General features: G+C 46.0%; 1 protein-coding gene across 14 annotated transcripts in view; it reads left to right on the forward strand.

Moving 5' to 3' along the window:
* Positions 1 to 27,786, forward strand: part of dlg1a (discs large MAGUK scaffold protein 1a) — a 380,448-nt gene that overhangs the window by 239,863 nt on the left and 112,799 nt on the right. For all 14 annotated transcript variants that reach the window (XM_045687910.2, XM_045687907.2, XM_045687908.2 and 11 more), the window contains 2 exons: positions 483 to 627; positions 13,005 to 13,131. In XM_045687910.2, the coding sequence (XP_045543866.1) occupies positions 483 to 627; positions 13,005 to 13,131 (272 nt within the window). The remainder of the gene's footprint in view (positions 1 to 482; positions 628 to 13,004; positions 13,132 to 27,786) is intronic.

Raw genomic sequence — 27,786 nt, forward strand, 5'->3', positions numbered from 1 at the left:
TATGTGATCTCCATGCCTGTCTGGCAGGGCGTCATGTGACAATCCTCCAGAAACATCCCGTTGTACATCACAGTGATATATCATGGGATGTTTCTGGAGGATTGTCAGGAAGTCTTCCAAAGTTCCTCTGATCATCTTAAAGGGAATTCAGAAGTCTACAATAATGCCACAGTAGAGACTGATTCCCATCGACTCTCCTGATCCAAATTACACATAATGAGACTTTCCCTTTAATTCAAATGGAGATATTACCACACCTGGCTTTGAATCCCCCCCCCCCCTTAAAGTTGACATGCTTTCACACTATTGAGAAAATAAAATATTGGGATAGTTAGGAATTGTATAATTGCTTAACATGTTTTTCATAGCCAAAATGAGTGCAGGAAAGACTGGTTGGTTTGATGGCACAGTGTCATGGGTACCATACCATTTCAGCTTTACCGTATATAGCCATCTGACTACCTCCCTCTCCCTCCCTCCAGGTAAACAGCGCTTGCCTTGAGGAAGTGAGTCACGAGGATGCCGTGGCAGCCTTGAAAAACACCCCTGATGTGGTTTACTTGAAAGTGGCGAAACCCACCAGTGTCTTCATGAACGACAGTTTCGCTCCCCCCGACATCACCAACTGTGAGTGCGCCCCCCACACACACACACACACACACACACACACACACACACACACACACACACACACACATATTCAAGTACACACACATGGTTACCCCAATGTTTCCAATTATCCCAGGGTAGCTGTGACAGCAGGGGAGTGTTCATCAGGACGTTTTGTTACGTTCAGATGCTAATATACGATGTCGAATAAACATGCTTTTCTGACATGTAGCCTACAATATGGAATCAGGTCGGCTCTATTCGTGGCATTTCTATCTGCAACGTTTGACAACGTTTGGCTACTGAACGTGGCCCTGGTTATGTGAAGGGAGCTGTGTGGTGTGGAACTCCCATGGAGGGATGCTACATCGATACACAACTTCACAGAACTACAGACTGAAGCTAATCAATGAAAACATAATATCTCGAGCTTCCCAAACGGATGCATGCTAAATGCTAGCCATCCTGTGTGTTTCCATAGATAACTACTAGCATCCTTCAAAGGGCTAATTTGCTAGTGGCCCAGTTTATTATTGTAGAAATTCTGTGTAAAGGGTCAGTATTATGACAGAACATGTGTCAGTGGGTCTGAGAGGAATATAGGACAAAGACAAATGTAATCGTTAAGGCCACCCAGACCCAGCGGGTCGCTGGCTGCTGCCCCCAATAGCTACAGCAGTAATGCAATGGGCACAGTGAGTTGGTGGGGAGGGAGTACTATATCTGGACCAATAGGCATTAGAATAGAGTTTACAGTCATAGGTCCAATCTGAGCCAGACTTCTTATGAAGGAGGACGGGTTCCTGTTTAGAAGCAGGGTGAATGGCTGGCTATTTAACTGTAGGGGAATATACCATGGGTGACCCACTGTCTGTCCCCCTGACTGTAGCTGAATATACCATGGGTGACCCACTGTCTGTTTCCCTGACTGTAGCTGAATATACCATGGGTGACCCACTGTCTGTCCCCCTGACTGTAGCTGAATATACCATGGGTGACCCACTGACTATAGCTGAATATACCATGGGTGACCCACTGTCTGTCCCCCTGACTGTAGCTTAATATACCATGGGTGACCCACTGACTATAGCTGAATATACCATGGGTGACCCACTGTCTGTCCCTCTGACTGTAGCTGAATATACCATGGGTGACCCACTGTCTGTCCCCCTGACTGTAGCTGAATATACCATGGGTGACCCACTGACTATAGCTGAATATACCATGGGTGACCCACTGTCTGTCCCCCTGACTGTAGCTTAATATACCATGGGTGACCCACTGACTGTCCCACTGACTGTAGCTGAATATACCATGGGTGACCCACTGTCTGTCCCACTGACTGTAGCTGAATATACCATGGTGACCCACTGTCTGTCCCACTGACTGTAGCTGAATATACCATGGGTGACCCACTGTCTGTCCCCCTGACTGTAGCTGAATATACCATGGGTGACCCACTGTCTGTCCCCCTGACTGTAGCTGAATATGCCATGGGTGACCCACTGACTGTAGCTGAATATACCATGGGTGACCCACTGTCTGTCCCCCTGACTGTAGCTGAATATACCATGGGTGACCCACTGTCTGTCCCCCTGACTGTAGCTTAATATACCATGGGTGACCCACTGACTATAGCTGAATATACCATGGGTGACCCACTGTCTGTCCCTCTGACTGTAGCTGAATATACCATGGGTGACCCACTGTCTGTCCCCCTGACTGTAGCTGAATATACCATGGGTGACCCACTGACTATAGCTGAATATACCATGGGTGACCCACTGTCTGTCCCCCTGACTGTAGCTGAATATACCATGGGTGACCCACTGACTGTCCCCCTGACTGTAGCTGAATATACCATGGGGTGACCCACTGACTATAGCTGAATATACCATGGGTGACCAACTGTCTGTCCCACTGACTGTAGCTGAATATACCATGGGTAGACCCACTGACTGTAGCTGAATATACCATGGGTGACCCACTGTCTGTCCCACTGACTGTAGCTGAATATACCATGGTGACCCACTGTCTGTCCCACTGACTGTAGCTGAATATACCATGGGTGACCCACTGTCTGTCCCACTGACTGTAGCTGAATATACCATGGGTGACCCACTGTCTGTCCCACTGACTGTAGCTGAATATACCATGGGTGACCCACTGTCTGTCCCACTGACTGTAGCTGAATATACCATGGGTGACCCACTGTCTGTCCCCCTGACTGTAGCTGAATATACCATGGGTGACCCACTGTCTGTCCCCCTGACTGTAGCTGAATATACCATGGGTGACCCACTGTCTGTCCCCCTGACTGTAGCTGAATATACCATGGTGACCAACTGTCAGTCCCACTGACTATAGCTGAATATACCATGGGTGACCCACTGTCTGTCCCTCTGACTGTAGCTGAATATACCATGGGTGACCCACTGTCTGTCCCCCTGACTGTAGCTGAATATACCATGGGTGACCCACTGACTATAGCTGAATATACCATGGGTGACCCACTGTCTGTCCCCCTGACTGTAGCTGAATATACCATGGGTGACCCACTGACTGTCCCCCTGACTGTAGCTGAATATACCATGGGTGACCCACTGTCTGTCCCCCTGACTGTAGCTGAATATACCATGGTGACCAACTGTCTGTCCCACTGACTATAGCTGAATATACCATGGTGACCAACTGTCTGTCCCACTGACTGTAGCTGAATATACCATGGGTATATCCCTGACTGTAGCTGAATATACCATGGGTGACCCACTGTCTGTCCCACTGACTGTAGCTGAATATACCATGGGTGACCCATTGTCTGTCCCCCTGACTGTAGCTGAATATACCATGGTGACCCACTGTCTGTCCCACTGACTGTAGCTGAATATACCATGGGTGACCCACTGTCTGTCCCACTGACTGTAGCTGAATATACCATGGGTGACCCACTGTCTGTCCCACTGACTGTAGCTGAATATACCATGGGTGACCCACTGTCTGTCCCCCTGACTGTAGCTGAATATACCATGGGTGACCCACTGTCTGTCCCCCTGACTGTAGCTGAATATGCCATGGGTGACCCACGGACTGTAGCTGAATATACCATGGGTGACCCACTGTCTGTCCCCCTGACTGTAGCTGAATATACCATGGGTGACCCACTGTCTGTCCCCCTGACTGTAGCTTAATATACCATGGGTGACCCACTGACTATAGCTGAATATACCATGGGTGACCCACTGTCTGTCCCTCTGACTGTAGCTGAATATACCATGGGTGACCCACTGTCTGTCCCCCTGACTGTAGCTGAATATACCATGGGTGACCCACTGACTATAGCTGAATATACCATGGGTGACCCACTGTCTGTCCCCCTGACTGTAGCTGAATATACCATGGGTGACCCACTGACTGTCCCCCTGACTGTAGCTGAATATACCATGGGTGACCCACTGACTATAGCTGAATATACCATGGTGACCCACTGTCTGTCCCACTGACTGTAGCTGAATATACCATGGGTATATCCCTGACTGTAGCTGAATATACCATGGGTGACCCACTGTCTGTCCCACTGACTGTAGCTGAATATACCATGGGTGACCCACTGTCTGTCCCACTGACTGTAGCTGAATATACCATGGGTGACCCACTGTCTGTCCCACTGACTATAGCTGAATATACCATGGTGACCCACTGTCTGTCCCCCTGACTAGCTGAATATACCATGGTTGACCCACTGTCTGTCCCCCTGACTGTAGCTGAATATACCATGGTGACCCACTGTCTGTCCCACTGACTATAGCTGAATATACCATGGGTGACCCACTGACTATAGCTGAATATACCATGGGTGACCCACTGTCTGTCCCACTGACTGTAGCTGAATATACCATGGGTGACCCACTGTCTGTCCCACTGACTGTAGCTGAATATACCATGGGTGACCCACTGTCTGTCCCCCTGACTGTAGCTGAATATACCATGGGTGACCCACTGTCTGTCCCCCTGACTGTAGCTGAATATACCATGGGTGACCCACTGTCTGTCCCCCTGACTGTAGCTGAATATGCCATGGGTGACCCACTGACTGTAGCTGAATATACCATGGGTGACCCACTGTCTGTCCCCCTGACTGTAGCTGAATATACCATGGGTGACCCATTGTCTGTCCCCCTGACTAGCTGAATATACCATGGGTGACCCACTGACTGTAGCTGAATATTCCATGGGTGACCCACTGTCTGTCCCACTGACTGTAGCTGAATATACCATGGGTGACCCATTGTCTGTCCCCCTGACTGTAGCTGAATATACCATGGGTGACCCACTGTCTGTCCCCCTGACTGTAGCTGAATATACCATGGTGCTGTCCCCCTGACTGTAGCTGAATATACCATGGGTGACCCACTGTCTGTCCCCCTGACTGTAGCTGAATATACCATGGGTGACCCACTGTCTGTCCCCCTGACTGTAGCTGAATATACCATGGGTATATCCCTGACTGTAGCTGAATATACCATGGGTGACCCACTGTCTGTCCCCCTGACTGTAGCTGAATATACCATGGGTATATCCCTGACTGTAGCTGAATATACCATGGGTGACCCACTGTCTGTCCCCCTGACTGTAGCTGAATATACCATGGGTATATCCCTGACTGTAGCTGAATATACCATGGGTGACCCACTGTCTGTCCCACTGACTGTAGCTGAATATACCATGGTGACCCACTGTCTGTCCCACTGACTGTAGCTGAATATACCATGGGTGACCCACTGTCTGTCCCACTGACTGTAGCTGAATATACCATGGGTGACCCACTGTCTGTCCCCCTGACTGTAGCTGAATATACCATGGGTGACCCACTGTCTGTCCCCCTGACTGTAGCTGAATATACCATGGGTGACCCACTGTCTGTCCCCCTGACTGTAGCTGAATATGCCATGGGTGACCCACTGACTGTAGCTGAATATACCATGGGTGACCCACTGTCTGTCCCCCTGACTGTAGCTGAATATACCATGGGTGACCCATTGTCTGTCCCCCTGACTAGCTGAATATACCATGGGTGACCCACTGACTGTAGCTGAATATTCCATGGGTGACCCACTGTCTGTCCCACTGACTGTAGCTGAATATACCATGGGTGACCCATTGTCTGTCCCCCTGACTGTAGCTGAATATACCATGGGTGACCAACTGTCTGTCCCCCTGACTGTAGCTGAATATACCATGGGTGTCCCTCTGACTGTAGCTGAATATACCATGGGTGACCCACTGTCTGTCCCCCTGACTGTAGCTGAATATACCATGGGTGACCCACTGTCTGTCCCCCTGACTGTAGCTGAATATACCATGGGTGACCCACTGTCTGTCCCCCTGACTGTAGCTGAATATACCATGGGTGTCCCTCTGACTGTAGCTGAATATACCATGGTGACCCACTGTCTGTCCCACTGACTGTAGCTGAATATACCATGGGTGACCCACTGTCTGTCCCCCTGACTGTAGCTGAATATACCATGGGTGACCCACTGTCTGTCCCCCTGACTGTAGCTTAATATACCATGGGTGACCCACTGACTATAGCTGAATATACCATGGGTGACCCACTGTCTGTCCCTCTGACTGTAGCTGAATATACCATGGGTGACCCACTGTCTGTCCCCCTGACTGTAGCTGAATATACCATGGGTGACCCACTGACTATAGCTGAATATACCATGGGTGACCCACTGTCTGTCCCCCTGACTGTAGCTGAATATACCATGGGTGACCCACTGACTGTAGCTTAATATACCATGGTGACCCACTGTCTGTCCCCCTGACTGTAGCTGAATATACCATGGGTGACCCACTGTCTGTCCCCCTGACTGTAGCTGAATATACCATGGGTGACCCACTGTCTGTCCCACTGACTGTAGCTGAATATACCATGGTGACCCACTGTCTGTCCCACTGACTATAGCTGAATATACCATGGGTGACCCACTGTCTGTCCCCCTGACTGTAGCTGAATATACCATGGGTGACCCACTGACTATAGCTGAATATACCATGGGTGACCCACTGACTGTAGCTGAATATACCATGGTGACCCACTGTCTGTCCCACTGACTGTAGCTGAATATACCATGGGTGACCCACTGTCTGTCCCACTGACTGTAGCTGAATATACCATGGGTGACCCACTGTCTGTAGCTGAATATACCATGGGTGACCCACTGTCTGTCCCACTGACTGTAGCTGAATATACCATGGGTGACCCACTGTCTGTAGCTGAATATACCATGGGTGACCCACTGTCTGTCCCACTGACTGTAGCTGAATATACCATGGGTGACCCACTGTCTGTCCCCCTGACTGTAGCTGAATATACCATGGTGACCAACTGTCTGTCCCACTGACTATAGCTGAATATACCATGGGTGACCCACTGTCTGTCCCCCTGACTGTAGCTGAATATACCATGGGTGACCCACTGTCTGTCCCCCTGACTGTAGCTGAATATACCATGGGTGACCCACTGACTATAGCTGAATATACCATGGGTGACCCACTGTCTGTCCCACTGACTGTAGCTGAATATACCATGGGTGACCCACTGTCTGTCCCACTGACTGTAGCTGAATATACCATGGGTGACCCACTGTCTGTCCCCCTGACTGTAGCTGAATATACCATGGGTGACCCACTGTCTGTCCCCCTGACTGTAGCTGAATATACCATGGGTGACCCACTGTCTGTCCCCCTGACTGTAGCTGAATATGCCATGGGTGACCCACTGACTGTAGCTGAATATACCATGGGTGACCCACTGTCTGTCCCCCTGACTGTAGCTGAATATACCATGGGTGACCCATTGTCTGTCCCCCTGACTAGCTGAATATACCATGGGTGACCCACTGACTGTAGCTGAATATTCCATGGGTGACCCACTGTCTGTCCCACTGACTGTAGCTGAATATACCATGGGTGACCCATTGTCTGTCCCCCTGACTGTAGCTGAATATACCATGGTGACCCACTGTCTGTCCCACTGACTGTAGCTGAATATACCATGGGTGACCCACTGTCTGTCCCACTGACTGTAGCTGAATATACCATGGTGACCCACTGTCTGTCCCACTGACTGTAGCTGAATATACCATGGGTGACCCACTGTCTGTCCCCCTGACTGTAGCTGAATATACCATGGGTGACCCACTGTCTGTCCCCCTGACTGTAGCTGAATATGCCATGGGTGACCCACGGACTGTAGCTGAATATACCATGGGTGACCCACTGTCTGTCCCCCTGACTGTAGCTGAATATACCATGGGTGACCCACTGTCTGTCCCCCTGACTGTAGCTTAATATACCATGGGTGACCCACTGACTATAGCTGAATATACCATGGGTGACCCACTGTCTGTCCCTCTGACTGTAGCTGAATATACCATGGGTGACCCACTGTCTGTCCCCCTGACTGTAGCTGAATATACCATGGGTGACCCACTGACTATAGCTGAATATACCATGGGTGACCCACTGTCTGTCCCCCTGACTGTAGCTGAATATACCATGGGTGACCCACTGACTGTCCCCCTGACTGTAGCTGAATATACCATGGGTGACCCACTGACTATAGCTGAATATACCATGGTGACCCACTGTCTGTCCCACTGACTGTAGCTGAATATACCATGGGTATATCCCTGACTGTAGCTGAATATACCATGGGTGACCCACTGTCTGTCCCACTGACTGTAGCTGAATATACCATGGGTGACCCACTGTCTGTCCCACTGACTGTAGCTGAATATACCATGGGTGACCCACTGTCTGTCCCACTGACTATAGCTGAATATACCATGGTGACCCACTGTCTGTCCCCCTGACGTAGCTGAATATACCATGGTTGACCCACTGTCTGTCCCCCTGACTGTAGCTGAATATACCATGGTGACCCACTGTCTGTCCCACTGACTATAGCTGAATATACCATGGGTGACCCACTGACTATAGCTGAATATACCATGGGTGACCCACTGTCTGTCCCACTGACTGTAGCTGAATATACCATGGGTGACCCACTGTCTGTCCCACTGACTGTAGCTGAATATACCATGGGTGACCCACTGTCTGTCCCCCTGACTGTAGCTGAATATACCATGGGTGACCCACTGTCTGTCCCCCTGACTGTAGCTGAATATACCATGGGTGACCCACTGTCTGTCCCCCTGACTGTAGCTGAATATGCCATGGGTGACCCACTGACTGTAGCTGAATATACCATGGGTGACCCACTGTCTGTCCCCCTGACTGTAGCTGAATATACCATGGGTGACCCATTGTCTGTCCCCCTGACTAGCTGAATATACCATGGGTGACCCACTGACTGTAGCTGAATATTCCATGGGTGACCCACTGTCTGTCCCACTGACTGTAGCTGAATATACCATGGGTGACCCATTGTCTGTCCCCCTGACTGTAGCTGAATATACCATGGGTGACCAACTGTCTGTCCCCCTGACTGTAGCTGAATATACCATGGGTGTCCCTCTGACTGTAGCTGAATATACCATGGGTGACCCACTGTCTGTCCCCCTGACTGTAGCTGAATATACCATGGGTGACCCACTGTCTGTCCCCCTGACTGTAGCTGAATATACCATGGGTATATCCCTGACTGTAGCTGAATATACCATGGGTGACCCACTGTCTGTCCCCCTGACCGTAGCTGAATATACCATGGGTATATCCCTGACTGTAGCTGAATATACCATGGGTGACCCACTGTCTGTCCCCCTGACTGTAGCTGAATATACCATGGGTATATCCCTGACTGTAGCTGAATATACCATGGGTGACCCACTGTCTGTGACCCACTGTCTGTCCCACTGACTGTAGCTGAATATACCATGGGTGACCCACTGTCTGTCCCACTGACTGTAGCTGAATATACCATGGGTGACCCACTGTCTGTCCCCCTGACTGTAGCTGAATATACCATGGGTGACCCACTGTCTGTCCCCCTGACTGTAGCTGAATATACCATGGGTGACCCACTGTCTGTCCCCCTGACTGTAGCTGAATATGCCATGGGTGACCCACTGACTGTAGCTGAATATACCATGGGTGACCCACTGTCTGTCCCCCTGACTGTAGCTGAATATACCATGGGTGACCCATTGTCTGTCCCCCTGACTAGCTGAATATACCATGGGTGACCCACTGACTGTAGCTGAATATTCCATGGGTGACCCACTGTCTGTCCCACTGACTGTAGCTGAATATACCATGGGTGACCCATTGTCTGTCCCCCTGACTGTAGCTGAATATACCATGGGTGACCAACTGTCTGTCCCCCTGACTGTAGCTGAATATACCATGGGTGTCCCTCTGACTGTAGCTGAATATACCATGGGTGACCCACTGTCTGTCCCCCTGACTGTAGCTGAATATACCATGGGTGACCCACTGTCTGTCCCCCTGACTGTAGCTGAATATACCATGGGTATATCCCTGACTGTAGCTGAATATACCATGGGTGACCCACTGTCTGTCCCCCTGACTGTAGCTGAATATACCATGGGTATATCCCTGACTGTAGCTGAATATACCATGGGTGACCCACTGTCTGTCCCTCTGACTGTAGCTGAATATACCATGGGTGACCCACTGACTGTAACTGAATATACCATGGGTGACCCACTGTCTATCCCCCTGACTGTAGCTGAATATGCCATTGGTGACCCACTGTCTGTCCCCCTGACTAGCTGAATATACCATGGGTGACCCACTGTCTGTCCACCTGACTGTAGCTGAATATACCATGGGTGACCCACTGTCTGTCACCCTGACTAGCTGAATATACCATGGGTGACCCACTGTCTGTCCCCCTGACTGTAGCTGAATATACCATGGGTGACCCACTGTCTGTCCCCCTGACTGTAGCTGAATATACCATGGGTGACCCACTGTCTGTCACCCTGACTAGCTGAATATACCATGGGTGACCCACTGTCTGTCCCCCTGACTGTAGCTGAATATACCATGGGTGACCCACTGTCTGTCCCCCTGACTGTAGCTGAATATACAGACTGAGGAAATGTGACATTGGTGGAAAACATTGGTTGTAATCACTGTTCATGCCACGTTTACGTTTCGGGACACGTATATTGTTCTCGTTTCTCACTTCAATAAACTAAAAGCATTGCTTTAACCCCTGTGCGGCCTCGACATCCAGCGAAAAATCCTATCGCCATTAGCATAACAAAATGTAATTCTTTTTTTTCTCAATTTTTTTTTCAAATTATATCGTTTTATAGATACACCTCTCCTGAATCGAACCACGTTGTCCGATTTCAAAAAGGCTTTACAGCAAAAGCAAAACATTAGATTATGTTAGAGGAGTATATCGTAAAAGTAGCCACATAGCCATTTTCCGACCAACCACATGCATCACAAATACCCAAAAAACAGCTAAATGCAGCACTAACCTTTGACAATCTTCATCAGATGACACACCTAGGACATCATGTTACACAATACATGCATTCTTTTGTTCGATAAAGTTCATATTTATATATAAAAACAGCATTTTACATCGGTGCGTAACGTTGACTAACTATTTTCCCTCAAATGCATCCGATGAAACAGCGCTACAATTTACTAAATTACTATTCGAAAACATTTTTAAAATGTAATATTGTCATTCTAAGATTTATAGATGAATATCTCTTGAAAGCACCTGTAATGCCAGATTTTAAAATAACTTTACTGGGTAATCACACTTTGCGATAAAAGGGGATGCGATACTCAGAACAATAGGCTACCGTTACAGGTCAGCGCCATCCATATCAAATCTAGTCTTGTATACTATTGTCAATAATCCCTTACCTTTGATTATCTTCATCCTTAGGCACTTCCAGGAATCCCAGGTCCACAACAAATGTATTTTCGTTCGAAAAAGTTCATCCTTTATGTTCCATTAGCTTGTTGTTGTTAGCGCGTTCTGAAGGCTTCACCAAAAGTTCCGACGTGCGACTCTTTCAACAAAATGCATTTTTTTCTTATTTAGGTTCGTTCAAACATGTCAAACGTTGTATAACATAAATCTTTAGGGCCTTTTTCAACCAGAGCTCCAATAAGATTCGAGGGGGACGATTGCATTGTGTTTCAAAACGTTTCGAAAGGGGAGGGTAGCCAGTGGCGCCGGCGTCATAATGGTGATGGCCCTCTCCGTGTGACCACGTTCCACAGCGTGTCATTCTGTCAGTTTTCACAGTAGGAGACTCAAATCACTTTGTAAAGACTGGGGACATCTAGTGGAAGCAATAGGAAGTGCTCAATGAACCATAGCTCACGGTGTGATTAATAGGCAACGTGATGAAGTTGAGTTCGCAATTCATAATTCCACTTCCTGTTTCGATCTGTCTCGGGGTTTTGACTGCCATATGAGTTCTGTTATACTCACAGACACCATTCAAACAGTTTTAGAAACTTTAGGGTGTTTTCTATCCACAAGTATTCATTATATGCATATCCTAGCTTCTGAGTTTGAGTAGTAGGCCGTTTAAAATGGGCACACATTTTTTTCAAAATGCGCTGTGGCGCCCCCTATCCTAGGCGACCGTCAAGAGGTTAATATGCCTATGAAATCATATTTTATGTTATTATAAAATATTAACCCTTATTTCTTAATAGTTCACTTCAGTCTTGCTTTGTTGCCTATGGGCCAACCCTGTCCAGTGCCAGGCAGAACGTTCCATGTTGCCTATGGTCCAACCCTGTCCAGTGCCAGGCAGAACGTTCCATGTTGCACATGGGCCAACCCTGTCCAGTACCAGGCAGAACGTTCCGTGTTGCCTATGGGCCAACCCTGTCCAGTACCAGGCAGAACGTTCCATGTTGCCTATGGTCCAACCCTGTCCAGTGCCAGGCAGAACGTTCCATGTTGCCTATGGGCCAACCCTGTCCAGTACCAGGTGGAACGTTCCAGTATTTCACTTGGGCAATGTTATTGATTGTTTTGTTGTGGTGCTTGTGCCATTTCTGAAGGTCGTCTTCATTTAAGGAGATTACCTCCCCCTGTCAGGGGAGCCATAAAGCATGTGTTTTATAGTATCCTGCTCTGCCCCTGTCTGTACCAGGGTCGGCTCAAGGTGAAGTGAGCTATTAGCCTAGCGCCTCCCTCACTAAGCAGCGTTTTACAATTTTTCTTAGCATTAGCCGCTAATATTAACTGGCTATCTATCTACACACTGAGGCGGAGACCATTATATTGATTGTGTGTGTGTGTGTGTGTGTGTGTGTGTGTGTGTGTGTGTGTGTGTGTGTGTGTGTGTGTGTGTGTGTGTGTGTGTGTGTGTGTGTGTGTGTGTGTGTGTGTGTGTGTGTTTCTTTAGCGTATTCCCCTCACATGGACAACCATATCAGCCCTTCCAACTACCTGAGCCGGCCCCATACCCCTGCCACGCCTGGACGCTACTCGCCTGTCCCCAAGAGCATGCTGGGAGACGACGAGGTTACAAGGTAAACTGTGTGATCCCTTTTCTTTTACAAAGCGTTAAATGTTCATATGTTTTGTTAATGTTTGTGTTGGTTTATGAGTGTAATGGACAAGGGGAGTGTGTTGCCATAAGTAGTTGCTGCTGCTGAGATTCATCAGTACCATAGTGAATGAGTCACTTTACTTCTCTTGCCTCTCAGTGGCTCTCAGTTATGGTGCTGTATCTCCACCCCTTAATCTGAGTTATGGTGCTGTATCTCCTCCCCTTAATCTGAGTTATGGTGCTGTATCTCCTCCTCTTAATCTGAGTTATGGTGCTGTATCCCCTCCCCTTAATCTGAGTTATGGTGCTGTATCTCCTCCCCTTAATCTGAGTTATGGTGCTGTATCTCCTCCCCTTAATCTGAGTTATGGTGCTGTATCCCCTCCCCTTAATCTGAGTTATGGTGCTGTATCCCCTCCCCTTAATCTGAGTTATGGTGCTGTATCTCCTCCCCTTAATCTGAGTTATGGCGCTGTATCTCCTCCCCTTAATCTGAGTTATGGCGCTATATCTCCTCCCCTTAATCTGAGTTATGGTGCTGTATCTCCTCCCCTTAATCTGAGTTTTGGTGCAATATCTCCTCCCCTTAATCTGAGTTATGGTGCTGTATCCCCTCCCCTTAATCTGAGTTATGGTGCTGTATCTCCTCCCCTTAATCTGAGTTATGGCGCTATATCTCCTCCCCTTAATCTGAGTTATGGTGCTGTATCTCCTCCCCTTAATCTGAGTTTTGGTGCAATATCTCCTCCCCTTAATCTGAGTTATGGTACTATATGTCCTTTCTCTTCCTCCTATTTATCATCTTCTTCCTCTTCCTCCACTTTATCCTCTTCCTCCTCTTCTTCCTCTATTTTCCTCTATTTTCATCTTCTTCCTCTTTATCATCTTCCTCTTCCTCCTCATTATCTGCCTCCTCTTTATCTTCCTCCTACTCTTTATCTTCCCTCTCCTCTTCCTCCTCCTCTTTATCTTTCTCCTCATCCTCCTTCTCATCTTCCTCTTTATCTTCCACCTCCACATTTTCCTCCTCATCCACCATCCCTCTCTCTGTAGGTCTTCAGGTGTCCACCCCTTTCTTTTTTCTCCCACTCATGTTCTCTCCCTGCCCTCTCTTTCCCCTCTCTTCTCCCTCTCTATGCCCTTCTCTCTTTCTCTCTCTCTCTCTGCCTTCTCACTCTTTCTGCCCTCTCTCTGTTGCTGGAGCTGGCAGATGAAGTTATGGACGATGAATGGTTTTGAAGCTAATGAGAGGCCAGCTGTGTAACCTGGGGAGATATGTCTGGGAGGTGAGGCTGATGAAGAGAGGGAGAGAAAGATGGGGAGAGGGAGAGAAAGATGGGGAGAGGGAGAGAAAGATGGGGAGAGGGAGAGAAAGATAGGGAGAGGGAGAGAAAAAGATGGAGAGAGTGAAAAAGATGAAGAGTGAGAAAGATTGAGAGCATGGCTAAGCTCTGGTCACCTTGAGCAGCTCAGTCCTGCCACAGCCAGAGATATACAGTTCTGTCATCAGTGGGAACAGACTGCCTGACCACAACAGTCCACCTCTCAGCCTTCAACCAACACATCCATTTTATCTTACAGACAGAGGCAGACACTAAATAGAATTAATAGATCCTTATTTTTTTCCATTCTACACACACACACATGCAGACAAACACGCACTCTTGAGGCGCACTGCCAAATGTCTTGTCACTCTGCTTTGCTCCCTCTCCACGCTTCCTGTTGCTGTGAGCCATGAAATGAGAAAGAAAGCGGAGACAGAAAGAGGCAGCAGGTTTGTTCTTAGTTGACATTCAGACAGGCTGTATGAAAGCCTCAGAGAAAATCCACTGTTTTGGGGAGGGACAGAGAGAGGGGCAGAGAGAGATGGATAGCTAGGGACAGAGGGAGGGACAGAGAGAGGGACAGAGAGAGGTGGATAGCTAGGGACAGAGAGAGATGATAGCTAGGGACAGAGGGAGGGACAGAGGGAGATGGATAGCTAGGGACAGAGGGAGGGACAGAGGGAGATGGATAGCTAGGGACAGAGGGAGGGACAGAGGGAGATGGATAGCTAGGGACAGAGAGAGATGGATAGCTAGGGACAGAGGGAGATGGATAGCTAGGGACAGAGGGAGATGGATAGCTAGGGACAGAGAGAGATGGATAGCTAGGGACAGAGGGAGATGGATAGCTAGGGACAGAGAGAGATGGATAGCTAGGGACAGAGAGAGATGGATAGCTAGGGACAGAGAGAGATGGATAGCTAGGGACAGAGGGAGATGGATAGCTAGGGACAGAGGGAGGGACAGAGGGGAGATGGATAGCTAGGGACAGAGAGAGATGGATAGCTAGGGACAGAGAGAGATGGATAGCTAGGGACAGAGGGAGATGGATAGCTAGGGACAGAGAGAGATGGATAGCTAGGGACAGAGAGAGATGGATAGCTAGGGACAGAGGGAGGGACAGAGAAAGATGGATAGCTAGGGACAGAGAGAGATGGATAGCTAGGGACAGAGGGAGATGGATAGCTAGGGACAGAGGGAGGGACAGAGGGAGATGGATAGCTAGGGACAGAGAGAGATGGATAGCTAGGGACAGAGAGAGATGGATAGCTAGGGACAGAGAGAGATGGATAGCTAGGGACAGAGAGAGATGGATAGCTAGGGACAGAGGGAGGGACAGAGAGAGATGGATAGCTAGGGACAGAGAGAGATGGATAGCTAGGGACAGAGGGAGATGGATAGCTAGGGACAGAGGGAGGGACAGAGGGAGATGGATAGCTAGGGACAGAGAGAGATGGATAGCTAGGGACAGAGGGAGGGACAGAGAGAGATGGATAGCTAGGGACAGAGGGAGATGGATAGCTAGGGACAGAGAGAGATGGATAGCTAGGGACAGAGGGAGATGGATAGCTAGGGACAGAGGGAGATGGATAGCTAGGGACAGAGGGAGATGGATAGCTAGGGACAGAGGGAGGGAAGCAGGAGAGGAGATGGATAGCTAGGGACAGAGGGAGGGACAGAGAGAGATGGATAGCTGGCGAGGGAGGGACAGAGAGAGATGGATAGCTAGGGACAGAGGGAGATGGATAGCTAGGGACAGAGGGAGATGGATAGCTAGGGACAGAGGGAGGGACAGAGAGAGATGGATAGCTAGGGACAGAGGGAGATGGATAGCTAGGGACAGAGGGAGATGGATAGCTAGGGACAGAGGGAGATGGATAGCTAGGGACAGAGGGAGATGGATAGCTAGGGACAGAGGGAGGGACAGAGAAAGATGGATAGCTAGGGACAGAGAGAGATGGATAGCTAGGGACAGAGAGAGATGGATAGCTACGGACAGAGAGAGATGGATAGCTAGGGACAGAGGGAGATGGATAGCTAGGGACAGAGGGAGATGGATAGCTAGGGACAGAGGGAGATGGATAGCTAGGGACAGAGAGATGGATAGCTAGGGACAGAGGGAGATGGATAGCTAGGGACAGAGAGAGATGGATAGCTAGGGACAGAGGGAGATGGATAGCTAGGGACAGAGGAGATGGATAGCTAGGGACAGAGGGAGATGGATAGCTAGGGACAGAGGGAGATGGATAGCTAGGGACAGAGGGAGATGGATAGCTAGGGACAGAGAGAGATGGATAGCTAGGGACAGAGGGAGATGGATAGCTAGGGACAGAGGGAGGGACAGAGAGAGATGGATAGCTAGGGACAGAGAGAGATGGATAGCTAGGGACAGAGGGAGATGGATAGCTAGGGACAGAGGGAGATGGATAGCTAGGGACAGAGGGAGATGGATAGCTAGGGACAGAGGGAGGGACAGAGGGAGATGGATAGCTAGGGACAGAGAGAGATGGATAGCTAGGGACAGAGGGAGATGGATAGCTAGGGACAGAGGGAGGGACAGAGGGAGATGGATAGCTAGGGACAGAGGGAGATGGATAGCTAGGGACAGAGAGAGATGGATAGCTAGGGACAGAGGGAGATGGATAGCTAGGGACAGAGGGAGATGGATAGCTAGGGACAGAGGGAGATGGATAGCTAGGGACAGAGGGAGATGGATAGCTAGGGACAGAGGGAGGGACAGAGGGAGATGGATAGCTAGGGACAGAGGGAGGGACAGAGGGAGATGGATAGCTAGGGACAGAGGGAGGGACAGAGGGAGATGGATAGCTAGGGACAGAGGGAGATGGATAGCTAGGGACAGAGAGAGATGGATAGCTAGGGACAGAGGGAGATGGATAGCTAGGGACAGAGGGAGATGGATAGCTAGGGACAGAGGGAGATGGATAGCTAGGGACAGAGAGAGATGGATAGCTAGGGACAGAGGGAGATGGATAGCTAGGGACAGAGGGAGATGGATAGCTAGGGACAGAGGGAGGGACAGAGAGAGATGGATAGCTAGGGACAGAGGGAGATGGATAGCTAGGGACAGAGGGAGATGGATAGCTAGGGACAGAGGGAGATGGATAGCTAGGGACAGAGGGAGATGGATAGCTAGGGACAGAGGGAGGGACAGAGGGAGATGGATAGCTAGGGACAGAGGGAGATGGATAGCTAGGGACAGAGGGAGATGGATAGCTAGGGACAGAGGGAGGGACAGAGGGAGATGGATAGCTAGGGACAGAGGGAGATGGATAGCTAGGGACAGAGGGAGATGGATAGCTAGGGACAGAGGGAGATGGATAGCTAGGGACAGAGGGAGATGGATAGCTAGGGACAGAGGGAGGGACAGAGAGAGATGGATAGCTAGGGACAGAGGGAGGGACAGAGAGAGATGGATAGCTAGGGACAGAGGGAGGGACAGAGAGAGATGGATAGCTAGGGACAGAGGGAGATGGATAGCTAGGGACAGAGGGAGATGGATAGCTAGGGACAGAGGGAGATGGATAGCTAGGGACAGAGGGAGATGGATAGCTAGGGACAGAGGGAGGGACAGAGGGAGATGGATAGCTAGGGACAGAGAGAGATGGATAGCTAGAAACGAATATGCTGGTGACTTGTGACAGTTACTTACTTCTGTCTGGGGTACTTCTGTTACCTACGTAGTGCACACAGGCTCTGTTGTCCCACGGTTTGGCTTTTGTATGAGTCTGTGTGTGCGTGTTTGTATGTGGGGCATTTCCACGGTAACAGAATGACACTGAGCCTCAGGTTTTTTACTTTAAAATGTATGTCAAACAAAAACCAATGATTGCAAAGTTAAACAAACCATACAACACTATGCACAAGGACAACTTTTAACAATTTACACTGAACATTTTTACAAAAACACATGAATAGTGCAGATTCAAAGTTTGGTAACAGAATGACTGTTTTGTGCTGTTTGTGTCGTCATTCTGCTGCCAAACTTTGTATCTGCACTGTCCGTGTTTTCCATAAGCTCCACTTCATGAATTAACTAGGCTTCTTTTCATTTAAACGTTTCAATTCGCTAGTCAGAAAAGTCTGTACAGCCTTCTCCCGCTAGAACAAACGACATGACTCTTCTAGAGATCTATTGGTAGGACAGGCACCTGTCAGTCACAAAGCCAGTGATGTGAAACACTGCTGGTTTGTCAGTCTGCTGTCGGTCCCGCCTCTCTGTAGCCTACCTGTGTTATTTTTGTTTGTGGTTGGCTGCTGTCAAATGTATTTTCACAGAGGGAGAGCATGATGCTTATTCATCATCTCATGTCCCATGTAATGTAAGAGTAACAATGATTGGAAATCCACTTAATTATTGTTTTGTGGCACATTCATCTATTTTTCTTTTGTGTGTTTCATAGCCCAAGAGCCACGAAGTCGCGGTGCACAGGCTATTTTATGTTCTTTGATTGATGACCAAACAGCTTGTGTTGACTAGTTTATAAAAGATGTCAAACTGACTGGATAAAGTAAATCTCCTATATCCCTTTGCCATTCAGAAATCATACAACGTAGTTACAGTTGAAGTTGGAGGTTTACAGACACCTTAGCCAAACACATTTAAACTCAGTTTTTCACAATTCCTGACATTTAATCATAGTAAAAATTCCCTGTCTTAGGTCAGTTAGGATCACCACTTTATTTTAAGAATATGAAATGTCAGAATAATAGTAGAGAGAATGATTTATTTCAGCTTTTATTTCTTTCTTCACATTCCCAGTGGGTCAGAAGTTTACATACACTCAATTAGTATTTGGTAGCATTGCCTTTAAATTGTTTAACTTGGGTCAAACATTTTGGGTAGCCTTCCACAAGCTTCTCACAGTAAGTTGGGTGAATTTTGGCCCATTCCTCCTAACAGAGCTGGTGTAACTGAGTCAGGTTTGTAGGCCTCCTTGCTCGCAAATGCTTTTTCAGTTCTGTCCACAAATTTTCTATAGGATTGAGGTCAGGGCTTTGTGATGGCCACTCCAATACCTTAACTTTGTTGTCCTTAAGCCATTTTGCCACAACTTTGGAAGTATGCTTGGGGTCATGGTCCATTTGGAAGACCCATTTGCAACCAAGCTTTAACTTCTTGACTGATGTTTTGAGATGTTGCTTCAATATATCCACATAATTTTCCTCCCTCATGATGCCATCCATTTTGTGAAGTGCACCAGTCCCTCCTGCAGCAAAGCACCGCCACAACATGTTGCTGCCACCCCCGTGCTTCACGGTTGGGATGGTGTTCTTTGGCTTGTCTCTAGGAGACAGAACGCATCTCCTTCCTGAGTGGTATGACAGCTGCGTGGTCCCATGGTGTTTATAATTGTGTGCTATTGTTTGTACAGATGAATGTGGTACCTTCAGGCGTTTGGAAATTGCTCCCAAGGATGAACCAGACTTGTGTAGGTCTACAATTTTTTCTTTCTGAGGTCTTGGCTTATTTCTTTGGATTTTCCCATGATGTCAAGCAAAGAGACACTGAGTTTGGAGGTAATTGACTCAAATGATTTTAGTTAGCCTATCCGCTTGTCATGGCTTCTAAATGGCTTCTATAGCCATGACATAATTTTCTGGATTTTTCCAAGCTGTTTAAAGGCACAGTCAACTAAGTGTATGTAAACTTCTGACCCACTGTAATTGTGATACAGTGAATTATAAGTGAAGTAATCTGTCTGTAAACAATTGTTGGAAAAATGACTTGTGTCATGCACAAAGTAGATGTCCTAACCGACTTGCCAAAACTATACTTTGTTAACAAGAAATTGTGGAGTGGTTAAAAAATGAGTTTTAATAACTCCATCCTAAGTGTATGTAAACTTCCGACTTCAACTGTAGATGTCCATGGTATCTCATAGTAATCCAAAGATTTGATTTGTATTTTCTTGGGATTCGAAGCCCATGCCGCGACTTGCTAGTGATCGTTAAAGCGACTCTTCAGTGTAGCCTATTTATGTGTTGTTTACGAATGAACGGCTCTTTTTTGAATGGATCTTTTATGTGAATTGTATCAGTGAAAGAGACATTCATTTTGCTCCCTAATTTCCCTACTGTTAGAATACTACTGCTTTTTGGTTATTTAACCTTTCTTTAACTAGGCAAGTCAATTAAGAACAAATTCTTATTTACAATGACTGCCTACACAGGCCAAACCCGGACAACGCTGGACCAATTGTGCACCGCCTTATGGGACTCCCAATCATGGCCGGTTGTGATACAGCCTGGATTCGAATCAGGGTGTCTGTAGTGACGCCTCCAGCACTGAGATGCAGTGCCTTAGACTGCTGCGCCACTGCAGATAAATTATGAAAACACTGCAGGAACAATAGGTAGTGGAGAGAGATCCTCATTCTGGTCCAGAATATGCTAAAAGTAAACAGATTGAAGGTTCTTTAAGCTAACGTCATGATACTAAGAAGGTTTTATCGAAGATATTGATTATAGGTCTACTGATTTGATTAAAGTGTCCACAATGGAGTAGTCAGCTGCTGATTTCTGTGTTGTAAAGCCCATGTTTAATACCTGAATTATTCTTCTATCATACTTGTAGGTCTATTCATGGGCGCCTAACATTGTATAAAAGTTGTGCTGCACAATTTGGCTCATGGGTCCTCCCCCTGAAAATGTTAGTGTTTTTAAAACAATTTTTCTATAATTATATGTTGTTTTTCAACAGATAATCCATGTTTACTTGACAGAACACAACATTATTTCTTATGTGTTTGCCACAATAAATTAAATTGAAAGAGTAGACTAGAATAGTTTTTCGGACTAGATAACTAATCTGCTGCCTTTCTTGGGCAGCAGGTAGCCTAGTGGTTAGAGCGTTGGGCCAGTAACCGAAAGGTTGCTAGATCGAATCCTCGAGCTGACAAGGTAAAAATCTGTCGTTCTGCCGCTGAACAAGGCAGTTAACCCACTGTTCCTAGCCCGTCATTGTAAATAAGAATTGTTCTTAACTGATTTGCCTAGTTAAATAAAGGTTAAATAAAATAATAATAATAATAAAAAGTCCCACCCACAGTGATTGATTGACAGGTCTGAAATCCTACCAACTCTGTGACTCACAAACATCCTGCCTTGACAATCCCACCCAGGCCAAACTGTTAAATGTATAGTTCACCCAAATTACAAAATGACACATTGGTTTGCAGTAAAACTGTAAATAGGACTTTAAACTCAAGAGAAGAACAGTTTAATCTCGAAAAAGGTTATCTTACTTAGAAATTACTTCTCATCATATAGGCCTAAACCGAGACGACTAACAACGCACTGAATTCATACGTTTTCAGTAATCTTTCTACTCAATACTACCACTTTACCAATCTGGGAGGTAAAGTCATTCAATTTAGTTTGACAATTCTTTTTGTAAGCTTTTAAATTATATCAATTTCAACCGTTTATCTTTTCCACTGATGAAGATGTCTCATGGTAGGGTGGGGTACGCTAAATATGTCGACTTTGAGCACCCTTACCTCTTGAATGTTTTGGCACCCAGTCCAAAAAGTAACTTTCTGAACACTTCTACACTGGGTAAATATGTATGGAAGGTTTTGTTCAAATCAAAAGGGGTGCTGTCAAAAAGGGATTGAATTCAAATGAATTTAACCTCAAGGCATTAGAATGTACCAGAGGCCACCAAAATAGAGCTTGTTCTGCTATTTTTCTACCCGGGGGGTCAGCCTACTCGGCTGGCTACTTTTTCTGTTTGGCTGGCTACTTTTTCTGTTTGGCTGGCTACTTTTTCTGTTTGGCTGGCTACTTTTTCTGTTTGGCTGGCTACTTTTTCTGTTTGGCTGGCTACTTTTTCTGTTTGGCTGGCTACTTTTTCTGTTTGGCTGGCTACTTTTTCTGTTTGGCTGGCTACTTTTTTGTTTGGCTGGCTACTTTTTCTTCTGTTTGCTGGCTACTTTCCTGTTTGGCTGGCTACTGCATGTACTTAGGGAAACCACTGCACTGTTCTTCAAGTAAATAAACTATTTAGTACATTTTTCGGGTGGAATGTTTAAAAAGTAATCCTTGTACATTGAGTTGTATGGTTTGTTTAACTCAACATTCATTGGTGTGTTAGTGTGACTGTGTTCTTGTGACTGTGTGTGTGTGTGTGGTGTGTGTGTGTGTGTGTGTGTGTGTGTGTGTGGTGTGTGTGTGTGTGTGTGTGTGTGTGTGCAACTGTGTTTGACTGTGTGTGTGTGGCATTAAGAGACAGTGAGTGAAGCGGGCAGATGGCGGGCAGAGCCACGGCGGGGTGATAGTTGTATGGGTATACAGCGATGTAGCCTCAGGCCTCAATTCTACCGTATTTAATCCACTTTATTGGAGGGATTTAAGGCCAGGGCCCAGCGGAACTGCATCACCCAACAGACGTCACAGCGGTTACCAAAACCCGCGTCACACCGCCATCCGCACCCTGCGTGTACACCAGGACTGGACCAATAGCTGAATTTCATTTTGAATAAATCTGATAAGCTTTCAGATCCGCCCCTCACACCATATCCAGTCTAATGCTCATGTTCATTCTCTCATTGTGTAGAGAGAGGCTATATCTTGCAGGGAAGCTGGCATGCCATTCTCCTCGGGATTATGTTGTCCCTGTATTATATAATCTTATTGATATTGAATACCATCTATCTAATGATAATATCAGAGTCTAAATGATATTCTAGTGTTGAGATGTTAGTGTTGTAATAGAGAGTGAAGCGGACTGGGGATAGTGGAAGTAAAGGTGCTGAACATAATGACTGTGTGGCAGTGCCCTCTGCTGACCGCTCCATGCCAATGCTGCCTTTCTGAACAAATAGACCAAACAGAAATGTGTAATGTCCATGATCACCACTAGAGAGAACACTACTTCCAATAATAGGACTGGAGGAACTAAACTTCACCTTTTTGTTTCTGTGTGTTTCAGGAAGCCTTTGGCTGGGCTTTAACTGTGTCTGTGTCAGTGTGTAACACTGTTACTGCTGTGTGTGTGTGTGTGTGTGTGTGTGTGTGTGTGTGTGTGTGTGTGTGTGTGTGTGTGTGTGTGTGTGTGCGTGTGTGTGTGAGTATAATAGTGTGTGTGTGTGTGTGTGTGTAATAGTGTATACACTACCGTTCAAAAGTTTGGGGTCACTTAGAAATGTCCTTGTTTTTGAAAGAAAATAACATTTTTATCCATTTAAAATAACAGCAAATTGATCAGAAATACAGTGTAGATATTGTATATGTATGTGTATAATAGTGTATATGTGTGTGTGTGTATAATAGTGTATATATATATGTATGTGTATATGTATAATAGTGTGTATATATATGTATGTGTTTAATAGTGTGTATATATGTGTGTGTATATATATATGTGTGTATGTGTATAATAGTGTGTATATGTGTAACAGTGTAGGTTCCGTCCCTCTCTTCGCCCCAACCCGGGCTCGAACCAGGGACCCTTGCACACATCAACAACTGACACCCCACGAAGCATCGTTACCCATCGCGCCACAAAAGCCGCGGCCCTTGCAACGCAAGGGGCAACCCTACTTCAAGTCTCAGAGCGGGTGACGTCACCGATTGAAACGCTATTAGCGCGCACCACCGCTAACTAACTAGCCATTTCACATCGGTTACACTCACCCCCCCTTTGACCTCCTCCTTTTCCGCAGCAACCAACGATCCGGGTCAACAGCATCAATGTAACAGTGTAGGTTCCGTCCCTCTCTTCGCCCCAACCTGGGCTCGAACCAGGGACCCTTGCACACATCAACAACTGACACCCCACGAAGCATCGTTACCCATCGCGCCACAAAAGCCGCGGCCCTTGCAACGCAAGGGGCAACCCTACTTCAAGTCTCAGAGCGGGTGACGTCACCGATTGAAACGCTATTAGCGCGCACCACCGCTAACTAACTAGCCATTTCACATCGGTTACATATGTATAGTGTTGTGTGTGTATATATGTATGTGTATATATGTGTGTGTGTATATATTTATGTATAATAGTGTGTGTGTATATATATGTGTGTGTGTATATATGTATGTATGTATTTATATGTATGTGTATAATAGTGTGTATATGTGTGTATATGTATAGTGTTGTGTGTGTGTATATTTGTGTGTGTATATTTGTGTGTGTGTATAATAGTGTGTATATGTATAATAGTGTGTGTATATTTGTGCGTGTATAATAGTGTATATATGTATGTGTATAATTGTATATGTGTGTGTGTGTGTGTGTGTGTGTGTGTGTGTGTGTGTATATATGTATGTGTATATATGTGTGTATGTGTATAATAGGGTGTAAATTAGTGTAAATACATATGTGTATGTATATAATAGTGTATATATTTATAATGTATGTATATGTATGTGTATGTATGTATATGTATGTATATATGTGTGTGGTAGTGTATATGTATGTACAGTGCCTTGTGAAAGTATTCGGCCCCCTTGAACTTTTCGACCTTTTTCCACATTTCATGCTTCAAACATAAAGATATAAAACTGTATTTTTTTGTGAAGAATCAACAACAAGTGGGACACAATTATGAAGTGGAACGAAATTTATTGGATATTTCAAACTTTTTTAACAAATAAAAAACTGAAAAATTGGCCGTGCAAAATTATTCAGCCCCTTTACTTTCAGTGCAGCAAACTCTCTCCAGAAGTTCAGTGAGGATCTCTGAATGATCCAATGTTGACCTAAATGACTAATGATGATAAATAGAATCCACCTGTGTGTAATCAAATCTCTGTATAAATGCACCTGCACTGTGATAGTCTCAGAGGTCCGTTTAAAGCGCAGAGAGCATCATGAAGAACAAGGAACACACCAGGCAGGTCCGAGATACTGTTGTGGAGAAGTTTAAAGCCAGATTTGGATACAAAAAGATTTCCCAAGCTTTAAACATCCCAAGGAGCACTGTGCAAGCGATAATATTGAAATGGAAGGCGTATCAGACCACTGCAAATCTACGAAGACCCGGCCATCCCTCTAAACTTTCAGCTCATACAAGGAGAAGACTGATCAGAGATGCAGCCAAGAGGCCCATGATCACTCTGGATGAACTGCAGAGATCTACAGCTGAGGTGGGAGACTCTGTCCATAGGACAACAATCAGTCGTATACTGCACAAATCTGGCCTTTATGGAAGAGTGGCAAGAAGAAAGCCATTTCTTAAAGATATCCATAAAAAGTGTCGTTTAAAGTTTGCCACTAGCCACCTGGGAGACACACCAAACATGTGGAAGAAGGTGCTCTGGTCAGATGAAACCAAAATTGAACTTTTTGGCAACAATGCAAAACGTTATGTTTGGCGTAAAAGCAACACAGCTCATCACCCTGAACACACCATCCCCACTGTCAAACATGGTGGTGGCAGCATCATGGTTTGGGCCTGCTTTTCTTCAGCAGGGGCAGGGAAGATGGTTAAAATTGATGGGAAGATGGATGGAGCCAAATACAGGACCATTCTGGAAGAAAACCTGATGGAGTCTACAAAAGACCTGAGACTGGGATGGAGATTTGTCTTCCAACAAGACAATGATCCAAAACATAAAGCAAAATCTACAATGGAATGGTTCACAAATAAACATATCCAGGTGTTAGAATGGCCAAGTCAAAGTCCAGACCTGAATCCAATCGAGAATCTGTGGAAAGAAATGAAAACTGCTGTTCACAAACGTTCTCCATCCAATCTCACTGAGCTCGAGCTGTTTTGCAAGGAGGAATGGGCAAAAATGTCAGTCTCTCGATGTGCAAAACTGATAGAGACATACCCCAAGCGACTTACAGCTGTAATCGCAGCAAAAGGTGGCGCTACAAAGTATTAACTTAAGGGGGCTGAATAATTTTGCACGCCCAATTTTTCAGTTTTTTATTTGTTAAAAAAGATTGAAATATCAAATAAATTTCGTTCCACTTCATGATTGTGTCCCACTTGTTGTTGATTCTTCACAAAAAATTACAGTTTTATATCTTTATGTTTGAAGCCTGAAATGTGGCAAAAGGTCGAAAAGTTCAAGGGAATACTTTCGCAAGGCACTGTATATATGTGTGTATGTATGTGTATATGTGTGTATGTATATGTGTGTATATATATATATATGTGTGTGTGTGTGTGTGTGTGTGTGTGTATATATATATATATATATGTATATATATATGTGTGTGTGTATGTATATATGTGTATATATGTGTGTGTGTATGTATATATGTGTATATATGTGTGTGTATGTATATATGTGTATATATGTGTGTGTGTGTATATATATATGTATATGTGTGTGTATATATATATATGTATATGTGTGTGTGTATATGTATGTATGTATGTATATATGTATGTATGTGTGTGTGTGTGTGTGTATATGTGTGTATGTATGTATATGTGTGTATATGTGTGTATGTATGTATATGTGTGTGTATGTATGTGTGTGTGTGTATGTATGTATATGTGTGTGTGTGTGTGTGTATGTATGTATATGTGTGTGTATGTATGTGTATATATATGTATGTGTATATATATATGTATGTGTATATATATATGTATGTGTATATATATATGTATGTGTATATATATATGTATGTATGTGTATATATATGTGTATGTATGTGTGTGTATATATATATATATACTGCTCAAAAAAATAAAGGGAACACTAAAATAACACATCCTAGATCTGAATGAATTAAATAATCTTATTAAATACTTTTTTCTTTACATAGTTGAATGTGCTGACAACAAAATCACACAAAAATAATCAATGGAAATCCAATTTATCAACCCATGGAGGTCTGGATTTGGAGTCACACTCAAAATTAAAGTGGAAAACCACACTACAGGCTGATCCAACTTTGATGTAATGTCCTTAAAACAAGTCAAAATGAGGCTCAGTTGTGTGTGGCCTCCACGTGCCTGTATGACCTCCCTACAATGCCTTGGCATGCTCCTGATGAGGTGGCGGGTGGTCACCTGAGGGATCTCCTCCCAGACCTGGACTAAAGCATCCGCCAACTCCTGGACAGACCTGTGATGCAACGTGCCGTTGGTGGATGGAGCGAGACATGATGTCCCAGATGTGCTCAATTGGATTCAGGTCTGGGGAACGGGCGGGCCAGTCCATAGCATCAATGCCTTCCTCTTGCAGGAACTGCTGACACACTCCAGCCACATGAGGTCTAGCATTGTCTTGCATTAGGAGGAACCCAGGGCCAACCGCACCAGCATATGGTCTCACAAGGGGTCTGAGGATCTCATCTCGGTACCTAATGGCAGTCAGGCTACCTC

This window comes from Salmo salar, chromosome 10 (assembly GCF_965601325.2).
Source record: "Salmo salar chromosome 10, fSalSal1, whole genome shotgun sequence".
NCBI lineage: Eukaryota > Metazoa > Chordata > Actinopteri > Salmoniformes > Salmonidae > Salmo > Salmo salar.